The following is a 13900-nucleotide window of genomic DNA, read 5'->3' as shown; positions in this document are numbered from 1 at the left end:
ATGTTGAGAGGGCGAGTAGAGCTACTGAGTCACGAAGAGGGGTAAGCTGAGCTGTTCAGTCAGCGATAGAAAGGAAGAGTAGGGTGAGCTGAGCTGCCGAGTTGGTGCTGGGATAGGGGAGCTGAGCTACTGAATCACTGCCAGGAGGGGAAGTGTTTGGAGATGGGAGTGGATCTAACTGTAAGGGGAAAGCATGGTGGCTGGGTTACTGAGTCACTGTTGGAGTGGGGAGCAGGGTGAGCTGGGCTGCTCAGTCACCGCTTGGAGGGTCAGCTGACCTGCTGTCAGTGCTGGGAGAATGAGCTGAGTGACTTCAGTGCTTCTGATATGAACTCTTAAGATGAACTCATTCACAGTACCTGCAGCTACAGACATCATTGAGGGCTTGCTTTAAAGTTCATTTACTACTTGCCAAGACTATAAAAATGCTTGAATGTCCAGGATCATGGCCAAATGTTCACTTTAAGTACTTTTACAATCCAACTTCTCAAGTTCTCTACAAAGGACTTCTGGACAGCAGTCAGGACTTTGGACTCCCCAAAATGTACAACTTGTCTCCATGTAACTTTGAGACAGTGGAAGCGATCTTAAAACAGCATTTTTGTAAACAAGACTGTTCTGGCCTTTTTTTTACCGGGTGCCCCAGGTGTGACAAGAACAGCCATATCAAAAGGCCAACTTTGGCCCACAGCAATTTGTGTTCTGCTTCCTAAAAGCTGTAGGCGAGGTCCAGAGCTGGTGGGAAGCCGGTGTCATCAACGCTCACTTGTAAAGGATGGGTAAAAGAGACAGACTTCATCGTACACACTTTGCTGTCCTTGGTGCAGAAATACACGCAGACGCCGACTTTTAGCACTGCCTCAGGGGACCGGAACTCCTGTGGGATGGCAAGCTCAATTTGGCTTGGTTTGGACAGACTCAGGATTTCGCCATATGTTTTCTGCCCAGCAAGTAACCACTCGTGGCCTGGGAAGGGAGAAGAGGGCTCGTTACTGACAGGTCCTCACAGATGGAAAAAAAAACAATGTGATCACATGACTTTTACTGCTTGGAGTAAAGTGATAGAAGCCTGAAAGGATAAATGAAGAACGAGACTTAAGCTGCTCATACAGTGCCTTGAAAAAGTATTCAAACCCCTTGAACTTTTCCACGTTTTGTCATGTTACAACCAAAAACGTAAATGTATTTTATGTTACAGACCAACACAAAGTGGCACATAATTGTCAAGTGGAAAGAAAATGATAAATGGTTTTCATATTTTTTTTACAAATAAATATGTGAAAAGTGTGGCTGCATTTGTATTCACCCCCCTGAGTCAATACTTTGTAGAACCACCTTTCCCTGCAATTACAGCTGCAAGTCTTTTTAAGGATGTCTCTACCAGCTTTGCACATCTAGTGAGGGACATTTTAGCCCATTGTTCTTTGCAAAATATCTCGTGCTCTGTCAGATTGGATGGAAAGCGCCTGAACAGCAATTTTAAAGTCCTTCCACAGATTCTCAATTTGATTTAGGTCTGGACTTTGACTGGGCCATTCTAACACACGAATATGCTTTGATCTAAACCATTCCATTGTAGCTCTGGCTGTATGCTCAGGGACGTTGTCCTGCTGGAAGGTGAACCTCCGCCCCAGTCTCAAGTCTTTTGGAGACTAACAGGTTTTCTGCTAAGATTGCCCTGTATTTGGCTCCATCCATCTTCCCATTAACTCTGACCAGCTTCCCTGTCCCTGCTGAAAATAGCATCCCCACAACATTATGCTGACACCACCATGTTTCACAGTGGGGATGGTGTGTTTAAGGTGATGTGCGGTGTTTGTTTTCCCTGCCACATATAGCGTTTTGCTTTTAGGCCAAAAAGTTCAATTTTGGTCTCATCTGACCAGAGCACCTTCTTCCACATGTTTGCTGTGTTCCCCACATGGCTTCTCGCAAACTGCAAATGGGACTTCTTATGGTTTTCTTTTAACAATGGCTTTCTTCTTACCACTCTTCCATAAAGGCCAGATTTGTGGAGTGCACAACTAAGTTATCCTGTGGACAGATTCTAGCACCTGAGCTGTGAATCTCTGCAGCTCCTCCAGAGTTACCATGGACCTCTTGGCTGCTTCTCTGATGAATGCTCTCCTTGCCCGGCCGGTCAGTTTAGGTGGACGGCCATGTCTTGGTAGGTTTGCAGTATTGCCATACTCTTTCCATGTTCGGATGATGGATTGAACAGTGCTCTGTGAGATGTTCAAAGCTTGGGATATTTTTTTATAACCTAACCCTGCTTTAAACTTCTCCACAACTTTATCCGTGACCTGTCTAGTGTGTTCCTTGGCCTTCGTGAAGCGGTTTGTTCACTAAGGTTCTCTAACAAACCTCTGAGGGCTTCACGGGGCAGCTGTATTTATACTGAGATTAAACTACACACAGGTGGACTTTAGTAATTAGATGACTTCTGAAGGCAATTGGTTCCGCTAGATTTTAGTTAGGGGTATCAGAGTAAAGGGGGCTGAATACAAATGCACGCCACACTTTTCACATATTTATAAAAAATTTTGAAATCAATTTATCATTTTCCTTCCACTTCGCAATTATGTGACACTTTGTGTAGGTCTATCACAGTGTTTCTCAACCTTTTTTCAGTCAAGGCACCCTTTAAAATTATGGACAGTCTCAAGGCACCCCACTCTAAAATGTAAAAAAACTATTCTAACAGTTTTACATAATGCAGCAACAGCCACACACAGGACATTAGAGGTGATGTTTTCTTCCAAAGCAAATACATGTTTGCACACTGGTACTGACTAGTATTCCAATATTTCTCTTCTCCCTCCATTTTTCAGTCAGCTAATGTCACCCCAGTGCTGAGAGACAGGGGCAGAGGAGGGTCAAACAAGGATGCTGTGGAGGAAACAGACATTCTCCTTATCAACGGATGACATCATTGGTGTCTAGAAAGACGTAATAGTGCATAATAAAAACCTGTTGCTTTCTGTAACTATAAGGCAAGCTTCATCCACCTGCTGGCTTGTATACAATTTTTGATACATTTTTAGACATTTTGCCAAGGCACCCCCGAAGAAGCCTCAAGGCACCCCACTGTGCCTGGGCACGCTGGTTGAAAAAGGGTGGTCTATCACATAAAATCCCAACAAAATGCATTTATGTTTTTGATTGCAACATGAAAAATTTCAAGGAGTATGATTACTTTTTCAAGACACAGTATATTAGTCTTTAAAAAAAGGACTCAATTCTCTTATCCACACATTCAAGGTGAATGGGGGAATGCGCCCCACAAGTCTGTTCACACCGCTGGGATACATGGATCATCTGATCAAGTCCACCTGAAAAACTGACAGGTGGACCTGATCAGCATGCCCATGTGAAAAATGCTTTATTTTTAGAAGCGCTAGTATACCGCTTTTTGACTTTTAACTACAGGTAAGCCTATAATAAGGCTTACCTGTAGGTACAATTAATATCTCCTAAACCTGCACGGTTTAGGAGATATTACCACTACATGCAGCCGCTGACGAGTGCGGCGCATGCGCTCTGAAGCTCTGGCGGACCTTCAGAGTTCCTTGCCGAAAATTGCTGGAAAATTACTCCCGCACGCATGCTCCTCCGAACCCGGAGGAGACACAGAGGGATCATGTCCGCTCCCACAGCGGTGTCCGGGGTTCCGTGTCGGGGGCTTCGTTCTAAGGTAAGTTTTTCATAATGAGCTAGTATGCGATGCATACTAGCTCATTATGCCTTTTTCTTGCAGGGTTTTTTTTTTTTTTTCATTAGAGTATACTACCGCTTTAAATATATTACTACTCACTAAGATTTTACTTTTAGGCCCCTTTCACACATACGGTCTGTTCAGATCTGCCTGTCAGTTTTTCAGGCGTATCTAAATGGACGCCCCATGCATCACTATGGGCAGCGGATATCAGCGGAGACATCTCCGATCCGATCCTGTCCGTCAAATCCGGACGGATGGAAACCCTATTTTCCATCCATCTAGTGGATCGGATGAGAATGGACAGGCGGTCCGTTCTCATCCGATCTCCCCATAGAAGACAGCAGAGATCTGACACTTCCGTCTCTGCACACAGAGCGGAGACGGAGCTGTCATCCGCCTGCTCAGCGGGAAACGGCGGATCGATCCCCGCTGAGAAAAACGGAATCCATCTGCGCAACGGACATGTGTGAAAGGGGACTAAAATGTAGCTTTTTACACTATGGATTCCACGTAAAACAGCTGAGGAAGGAACTCACCTTCTGTGAAGAGAAACCAGAAACTTGGGGCTCCTTCGGTTAACCTTGCACCCAAAGGGAGTTTGAGGTTTAAAGAATATTTTAAGGTTTTGCTGGGTGACACATTTAAGGTTTCCAGGTTAATGTTGGGAGTGGATTTAGGCAGCTTTGGGTTAATAATTCTCTTTGGCAGGGCACTGTCCACAACATCGGCTGCATCACTGTGCAATATAGGAAGCTGCAAGAGAGAGAAGAGTACACAGATGAAGATTTAATAAACAAATTTTTAGCTCTGCTTGTGTCTATATGTTACATGTATGGATTTCTGAGGCTTAAGAGCCGGGTTCACATATATGCAATGACAGACATCGCATGTGATTTGCAGCGCACTGCTATAAAAATCACATGCAATGTCTGTGCAATGCGAATTCAGCCATACAGATTGTATGGTTGAATTTGCATCGCATTCCGACACAACTCGCTCAGGACCCTTTTTTGGGTCCGCACCAGAATCGTATCGCATGGGTATTCACACCTTTGCAATCCGATTCATGTCCGAACTGAAAGTTCACACTGCAATATGTTAACTTTGTATCGACACCCCCAGCAATTTGCATATGGCAGTGTGAACTGCGATGCGGGATCCCGCAGTGGATTCGCAGGGTTCCCGCATCGCATATGTGTGAACCGGGACTAAAACTGAACTCTAGCCTTCCTTTTAAAGCTTGTTCACACCAACATGTGCTACCACATGGTTACAGGTGTTTCATGTAAAGGCAATGATACCGAGGAGTTGTGAACAGAGCATTTCAATGTAACCTTTTTCTTTCATTCATTTTTTTTTTTTGGCCACAGTGCAGTGCGATGCAGTAGACCAGGGGTGTCAAACTCAATTTCATCGCGTGCCGCATCAGCATTAATGTTGCCCACAAAGGGCCGGTTTTATCTGTAAGATTAGATGTCCGGAGCACCCCACGCCCCCTTATACCCTTACATGAGATGTCAAGAGCTCCCCCACCATCAGAAGTCAAGAGTCACCCACCCTTCCTTACCTTGTGCTGCTGCCAGGAAGAAGATGCGGGTGGATCTGGGAAGAAGTACAGGGTCTGGAGGAGAACCAGAGGAGGGCTGGAGTCAGCTTCCAGAGTCTGCTGAATGCTGAGACCAGGGGAGGCAAAGGCAAGGTGGTGTTGCGGCTGCACAGAGAGGTGCAGGATCTGCAGGAGTTCTGCCCTCCTCTCTGCTGCGGACTGCTGAGAGGGGGGTTGGCAAAGATTTGCCTTTCTACAGATATACAGAGGAGTGCAGGATCTGGCAAAGGAGTTCTGTCCCCTTGGGTGCCGCAGCTGCAGGAAAGGTGCAAGGGCCACTTGAAATGGCATGGGGGGGCCGCATTCGGCCCGCGAGCCTTGTGTTTGACACTTGTGCAGTAGACTGTGTTGCAACATGGTACATTGGAAGAAGCGCTGCTAGCTGTACTTTATTCAGCACACACAACTGCAGTAGCTGCCTTCAGAGGGAACAAGGCTTTTTGCCTTGTCTGTGCATTGGGCAATATTGCCCAGCTCGGCACAATGCACGTAGTCCCTTGCACGGTTGTACCGGCTCCTCTCCTGTACTGAAACTGCTTACTCCGATTTCACTGCACACTGTAAGCTTCTCACCATGTGCATTAGAAGCTGCAGCATGTCAGATAGAGGCCGCCTCATTTCCTGGCTGAAGGATGTTCAGCGTCATCTAGCACTTTCTTCCTTAGCCAGACTGTCCCTGCACCTCGACCTACATTTATTGAATTTCAATTCTTTCAATTATGGAGGTTCAGCATCACATGTAGGCGTTACCTAAATCAGTCTGCATTGAAATGCAGCCTGTGTAGGAGTGCCCATGCCTAACATTTACCAACCAATGCATTTTGCTTTTGCATTTAAGAATCAAACCACTGCTTGCATCAGGACTGAGGGCTTTAGAGAGGAGTACTGAGGCAGGGCGGGGTGATGTTTCCAGGAAGCTATGTACAACACCCTACTGGTCCCCTCCTACCAGCCATGATCTGCCCACATTGCACAGAGAAGCACAGAGACAAAGCAAGAGGTTTATTTTACTGCTGGCCCCTACAAGTTACTTATACTTGCCTCCCTATACTATGCCGGTGTTCTGTTCACCCGCAGAAGCGAGAAGAAGCTCCATATAAGCTCGAAGTCTGGTCAGAGCTTACACAGGCTGACAACCCAGTGACAGCACTGGCTGCTTGAATAGCCAAGCACCACACACGTGGAACTATCCATGGAGAAAACCAAATTAAAGAAACCAGAGGGGATGACTGTGGACTGAACTGCACTCTTCCACAGGAGGTGTGTGTTGATTACAATCAATTTACCATGTGTCTCACTGGGAGGAATTTCTTTTCTTTTGTGAATAAATTGTCATGCACAAAAAAAACCACAATGGCATATAAAAAACAAATATCAGACAAAGCCCAAAGTGGCTGGGGGAAAGTGTACCCTCCAAAAAAAAATAAAAAATAATGAGTGGGTAGTTAGAAAAATAAAAATGAATAAAATGTAGTGTATAAAATGAGTGTAGAGTACATAGGGAGTAAAAAACAGTCCTCTGGAAACTGAACACTGGGGGTGCTGCTGATAGGCTGCATGGGGGAGCGCTGCAATCTACAGTATGTGGAACAAGACAAAAGAAAAAAAAAGAGCAGGTAAGTATAACAAATAAAAAAAAAAAGGTGGACCTTAAAAATCACTTTAAACCACTTCCATACCGGGTGATTTCTGGCACTGCGCGCTTACATGTAAAAATCATAATTTTTTTGCTAGAAAATTACTCGGAACCTCCAAACATTATATATATATATATATTTTTTTTTTTAGCAGCGACCCTAGGGAATAAAATGGCGGTCATTGCAACTTTTTATGTCACACGGTATTTGCGCATAAATTTTTGTGAATTAAAAATCAAAACAAAAAAACACTAAAGTTAGCCCAATTTTTTTGTATATTGTGAAAGATGATGTTACGCCCAGTAAATACATACCCAACATGTCACGCTTTAAAATTGCGCACACTCGTGGAATGACGCCAAACTTCGGTATTCTATATCTCTATAGGCGATGCTTTACAATTTTTTACAAGTTACCAGTTTAGAGTTACATTGGAGGTCTAGGTCGAGAATTGTTGCTCTCGCTGTAACGTTCGCAGCAATACCTCACATGTATGGATTGAACGTCGTTTACATATGTGGCAGCAACGTATGCATGCGTTCGCTTCTGCGTGCGAGCACGCGGGGACGGGAGCACTTTTTTATTTTTTTTATCGTTGATTATATTTTTTTTAATTAAATTTTTTAACACTTTCTCTTTAATTTTTATTTATCAATTTATTCCTATTACAAGGAATGTAAACATCCCTTGTAATAGGATCAGTGAATGACAGGTCCTCTTTATAGGGAGATCTGGGGTCAATAAGACCTCAGATCTCTCCTACAAGCTAGAAAGCCTGAAATAAAAAAAAAAAAAAACGATCTCAGCTGAATGCCGAGATCAGTGCAGTATTGAAACTGCCAGGCCAGACGTGACGTCGTCATGTCACAGTCGGGCCTCCAAGAGTCATAGAGACTGCCGGGGACCATCTGGTCCTCGCAGTCTCTATGGTACACTTCCGGGGGCAGCCGATTCATTCTCCGGCTCGCTAATTGCACGGGCGAGCCGGTAGAAGCACCGGAGGGCGGCGGGAGGGAGGGGGGGGGGGGGATGTCCCCTCCGGCCGCCTGTAAAAATGATCAATTGGCTGTTCAGCCGTTATGATTGTTCATTTGGTAAGGAAATCGCCGACAGAAATAAATGATATCTCAATGATGCCTGTAGCTGCACCCATCATTCAGATATCAGCACTTAAAGTCCAGGACGTCATATGACATCCAGCGGTAAGGAAGTGGTTAAGCCCCAAAAATGCAATAGCTTTTCTGTGTTGTCTTGTTTTGACACAATACCATTATTAAAAGACTTAGAGCTGGTTCACACTACCACTACCAGAAAGTCGCCCCGTGACTTGAAGAGACTTGTTTAGAGACTTGGAAGAGACTTGGAAGAGACTTGGAAGAGACTTGTGCACTACTTTGAAGAGACAGGCGACTTTGTCTGTGGGGAATGCCTGGCTAATCTCTTTCTTCTTCCTGGAAAGTCTGATAACAAGTAGTGTCAATTAAGATAAGGAGGCGACTCCCATTGAAGTATATGGGACAGTCGGATCACAGGTCGCTTCAAAGTAGTACAGGACCCTTTTCTGAAGTCGGAGCAACTTCAGTAGTGCCAATTAAGACGGCACTGATTGATTAACATTGCTTTTGTTATGTCAAGCGACCTGGGGCAACACAAGTTGCCTCACAAGTCGCGCCAGTGTGAATGGGCTCTTAGAACTCCTAAGCCGGCTATTCAAACGAGTCAAATTTTGTTCAAAAATGTTTGTTTTAAGAACATTTGTTTGATTTTTTAAATAATTAGTGGGGTTAAAATGACCATTATTTTCAACCACAGTGATGAGAAAATTTGAAGGAGAAGGATTTGAATTTGAAGATCACTGGATTAGCGGTGTCTACTTTAGTGATTTCCATCTCCCAGGGGCATTGGCTGGGTATTTCCTATACATAGTGACATTGGTTTAGGCTGGAGCAATGTAACTATGTATAACATGCCCATGTCTGGAATTATTCGTATTATTCTTTTTATGAAAGTTATTGTCCCCTTTGGATTGATTATGATCTGTCTGTGCGCCTCCACTACCTAATGGGCTTTTTTTGATTTCCCCATCCACATGTTAAAAAGAATCCCCCCATATTATTTTCTTTAACAACCCCTGCTTACCTGGTGTTGTGCTTAGCCTATTTCAGATACTCACCCACCCCCAGCATATCCAGCGCTGTCCAGCTGGAATCCTCTTCTTCTTGCTAGTAGCGCTTGGTCCTGGACAGCCATGTTTTGCTGTGATGTCATCGAGAGGTTGCCAGGTGTTCTGAGATCAGCCGGCTTGCCCCTCGATGCCCACCCCCTCCATCCAGGCTTTCCCTCCTGCGATATGTGACGTGCATATCCCAGGAAGCAAAGGGAGAACAGTGCACGTCATTCACCCAGGTCAGGGTCCTCCAAACATTCTAAACAAAGGGCCAGTTTACTGTCCTCCAGACTTCAACAGGCTGGACTGTGGCCAGTGGAAGTAAAAAAAAAAAATACGCAGCACTCTTGTGGTTTGGAGGAGGAGGAATAGTGCCCCATTGTTGGTGTCAGTGAGAGGAATAGTGCCCTTTTAAGGGTATCAGAGAAAGAATTGATGCTCCATCACTGGTGTCAGTGGGAGGTATAGTGCCCTATTATTGGTATCAGAGAAAGAATTGATTCTACATCATTGGTGTCAGTGGGAGGTATTATTGGTATCGGAGAAAGAATTGATGCTTCATCACTGGTGTCAGTGAGAGGAATAGTGCCCTATTGATGGTATCAGAAAAAGAACTGATGCTCCATCATTGGTGTCAGTGGGAGGTATAGTGCCCTATTATTGGTATCAGAGAAAGAATTGATGCTGCATCATTGGTGTCAGCGGGAGGTATAGTGCCCTATTATTGGTATCAGAGAAAGAATTGATGCTCCATCATTGGTGTCAGTGGGAGGTATAGTGCCCTATTATTGGTATCAGAGAAAGAATTGATGCTCCATCACTGGTGTCAGTGGGAGGAATAGTGCCCTATTATTGGTATCAGAGAAAGAATTGATGCTCCATCATTGGTGTCAGTGGGAGGTATAGTGCCCTATTAATGGCATCAGAGAAAGAATTGATGCTCCATCATTGGTGTCAGTGGGAGGTATAGTACCCTATTATTGGTATCAGAGAAAGAATCGATGCCCCATCATTGTGTCAGTGGGAGGAATAGTGCCCTATTATTGGTATCAGAGAAAGAATTGATGCTCCATCATTGGTGTCAGTGGGAGGTATAGTGCCCTATTATTGGTATCAGAGAAAGAATTGATGCTCCATCATTGGTGTCAGTGGGAGGTATAGTACCCTATTATTGGTATCAGAGAAAGAATTGATGCTCCATCACTGGTGTCAGTGGGAGGTATAGTACCCTATTATTGGTATCAGAGAAAGAATTGATGCTCCATCATTGTGCCAGTGGGAGGTATAGTACCCTATTATTGGTATCAGAGAAAGAATTGATGCTCCATCATTGTGCCAGTGGGAGGAATAGTGCCCTATTAATGGCATCAGAGAAAGAATTTATGCTCCATCATTGGTGTCAGTGGGAGGTATAATGCCCTATTATTGGTATCAGAGAAAGAATTGATGCCCCTATCATTGGTGTCAGTGGGAGGAATAGTTGCCCTATTAATGGCATCAGAGAAAAAATTGATGCTCCATCATTGGTGTCAGTGTGAGGAATAATATCCCATTGTTGGTGTCAGAAGGAGGACTAGTGCCTTGTATCAGTGGAAGGAATAGTGTACCAAGAGGCAGTGAAAGGCAAGCAAAGAGCCTCATTCGGCCCTCGGGCCGCAGTTTGGAGACAACTGGCCTAGGTGAAAGACGTGCAAGGGGTAGAGGGCGATCCATATACAGGACTGGAGGTGGGATAGGGAGGAGGGATCTTGCTGCAGAAAGTGAAGAGCCACTTTAACTATATATTATATAAAAAATCTTCAGCTCAGACTTTTCACATTTGGTAAATTATAACGAACGCACTGCTCTCTTATACCAAAACTCTGATCAGCACAGCTGTACCATGTCATCGGTAAACTTAGAGTCCTCAAAGTTGTTTCAGCTTGTAAAGATGACAGAGTTTTCCTGAAAGTTGTTTGAGTTTACAAAGATGACAGTTTTCTGTGCACGAAGATTTGTACGGAACAAAAGAGAACGATTGTCTTGCTGACAGCCAAATGAATAAATATATGACTGGGTGAGTTCATGATATTGTATTTGCATATTGAGGTAAGCACGGCACCCAGTGTATAGGTACATATGGTACAATGCGCTGTGTGGGTGTCTGGTCTAATTACAGAGAGGAGGGGAGGGGGGCGAAGAGAGGAAGGTCTTTTATCTCATGACTGATGGATCTCATTAAATTGGCAGGTCCTGCAATAGAAGTAACCTCTTAAATTCTCTACCGCTTGTCAGATTGATGCAAAGACGCCTACTGTATACGTGAAAGAAAGCAAAGTGTTCTTTGTTGAAGTTTGTGTTGTTATAGGCAAGCAGCCGGCCTCTAATCCAATAGAAAACTTGTGCAGAGGGATAATTCGGTTGTCAGACACGGCTACCGGGACAAAGTGTCCAACTGTGTCTGCGAGGTAATGCAGGATGAACGGGGACTGTTAAAGAGGCTCTCTAGTTTAAAACTCCAGCGTTAAAAAAAAAAAAAAAAATACGATGCAGCTATGGCAGCTCCTGCACCCTGCACATACAGTGCTTTGCGAAAGTATTCGGCCCCCTTGAACTTTGCGACCTTTTGCCACATTTCAGGCTTCAAATATAAAGATATAAAACTGTAATTTTTTGTGAAGAATCAACAAGTGGGACACAATCATGAAGTGGAACGAAATTTATTGGATATTTCAAACTTTTTTAACAAATGAAAAACTGAAAAATTGGGCGTGCAAAATTATTCAGCCCCCTTAAGTTATTAATACTTTGTAGCGCCACCTTTTGCTGCGATTACAGCTGTAAGTCGCTTGAGGTATGTCTCGATCAGTTTTGCACATCGAGAGACTGAAATTTTTGCCCATTCCTATTTGCAAAACAGCTCGAGCTCAGTGAGGTTGGATGGAGAGCGTTTGTGAACAGCAGTTTTCAGTTCTTTCCACAGATTCTCGATTGGATTCAGATCTGGACTTTGACTTGGCCATTCTAACACCTGGATATGTTTATTTGTGAACCATTCCATTGTAGATTTTGCTTTATGTTTTGGATCATTGTCTTGTTGGAAGACAAATCTCCGTTCCAGTCTCAGGTCTTTTGCAGACTTCATCAGGTTTTCTTCCAGAATGGTCCTGTATTTGGCTCCATCCATCTTCCCATCAATTTTAACCATCTTCCCTGTCCCTGCTGAAGAAAAGCAGGCCCAAACCATGATGCTGCCACCACCATGTTTGACAGTGGGGGATGGTGTGTTCAGGGTGATGAGCTGTGTTTCTTTTATGCCAAACATAACATTTTGAATTGTTGCCAAAAAGTTAGATTTTGGTTTCATCTGACCAGAGCACCTTCTTCCACATGTTTGGTGTGTCTCCCAGGTGGCTTGTGGCAAACTTTAAACAACACTTTTTATGGATATCTTTAAGAAATGGCTTTCTTCTTGCCACTCATCTATAAAGGCCAGATTTGTGCAATATACGACTGATTGTTGTCCTATGGACAGAGTCTCCCACCTCAGCTGTAGATCACTGCAGTTCATCCTGAGTGATCATGGGCCTCTTGGCTGCATCTCTGATCAGTCTTCTCCTTGTATGAGCTGAAAGTTTAGAGGGACGGCCAGGTCTTCATAGATTTGCAGTGGTCTGATACTCCTTCCATTTCAATATTATCGCTTGCACAGTGCTCCTTGGGATGTTTAAAGCTTGGGAAATCTTTTTGTATCCAAATCCGGCTTTAAACTTCTCCACAACAGTATCTCGGACCTGCCTGGTGTGTTCCTTGTTTTTCATGGTGCTCTCTGCGCTTTAAACGGACCTCTGAGACTATCACAGTGCAGGCGCATTTATACGGAGACTTGATTACACACAGGTGGATTCTATTTATCATCATTAGTCATTTAGGTCAACATTGGATCATTCAGAGATCCTCACTGAACTTCTGGAGAGAGTTTGCTGCACTTCAAGTAAAGGAGCTGAATAATTTTGCACCCCCAATTTTTCAGTTTTTTATTTGTTAACAAAGTTTGAAATATCCAATAAATTTCGTTCCACTTCATGATTGTGTCCCACTTGTTGTTGATTCTTCACAAAAAATTACAGTTTTATATCTTTATGTTTGAAGCCTGAAATGTGGAAAAAGGTTGCAAAGTTCAAGGGGGGCGAATACTTTCGCAAGGCACTGTACCTTATGGACCAGATCATTTCTGGAATAAGCCTATCAATTTGGCGATACCTTTGTCATTAACGAAAATAAAGTAATACATTTATGTTTTTTTTTCAGTACAAACAAGGCTTTCTCGTGGCAACATTGTCTCGTAAAAATGATTTTATTTTATATTTATTCTACAAACAAAAAATTTAGCAAAACTGTAAAAAAAAAAAAAGCACCACTGTTTGTTTTAACCACTTCAGCTCCAGGCCAGGCCATTTTTTGGGATACGGCACTGCGTTACTTTAACTGACCGTTGCGTGGTTGTGCAAAGTTGTATCTAAACTAAATGTATGTCCTTTTTTCCCACAAATAGAGCTTTATTTTGGTGGCATTTGATCACCTTTGCGTTTTTTGTTTTTTGCGCTATAAACAAAAAAAGGCCGACAAATTTTGAAAACAAAAACCAAATTTTTTACTTTCTGCTATAAAACATATCCAATAATAATAATAAAAAAAAAATCACATTTCTGTATCAATTTAGGCAAATATGTATTCTGCTACATATTTTAGGTTAAAAAAAAAAAAATACTGATAAGTGTATATTGTTTAGT

The 13900-nt window shown here is 43.4% G+C and overlaps 1 protein-coding gene across 2 annotated transcripts in view; it reads right to left on the bottom strand.

The window, feature by feature from the left end:
* Positions 1 to 398: 398 nt before the first annotated feature.
* The window catches only part of NHLRC2 (NHL repeat containing 2), a 59000-nt gene continuing 45498 nt past the window's right edge, over positions 399 to 13900 (bottom strand). For both annotated transcript variants that reach the window (XM_082268339.1, XM_082268340.1), the window contains 2 exons: positions 4255 to 4471; positions 399 to 966 (listed from right to left, as the gene is read on the bottom strand). In XM_082268339.1, coding sequence (XP_082124465.1) covers positions 710 to 966; positions 4255 to 4471 — 474 coding nt within the window. In that variant the 3' untranslated portion in view covers positions 399 to 709. The remainder of the gene's footprint in view (positions 967 to 4254; positions 4472 to 13900) is intronic.

Source organism: Pelophylax lessonae (genome assembly GCF_965119305.1).
Source record: "Pelophylax lessonae genome assembly, chromosome: 9".
Taxonomy (NCBI): domain Eukaryota; kingdom Metazoa; phylum Chordata; class Amphibia; order Anura; family Ranidae; genus Pelophylax; species Pelophylax lessonae.
The sequence above is the reverse complement of the archived record's forward strand: the minus strand, read 5'-3'. Positions and strand labels throughout refer to the sequence as shown.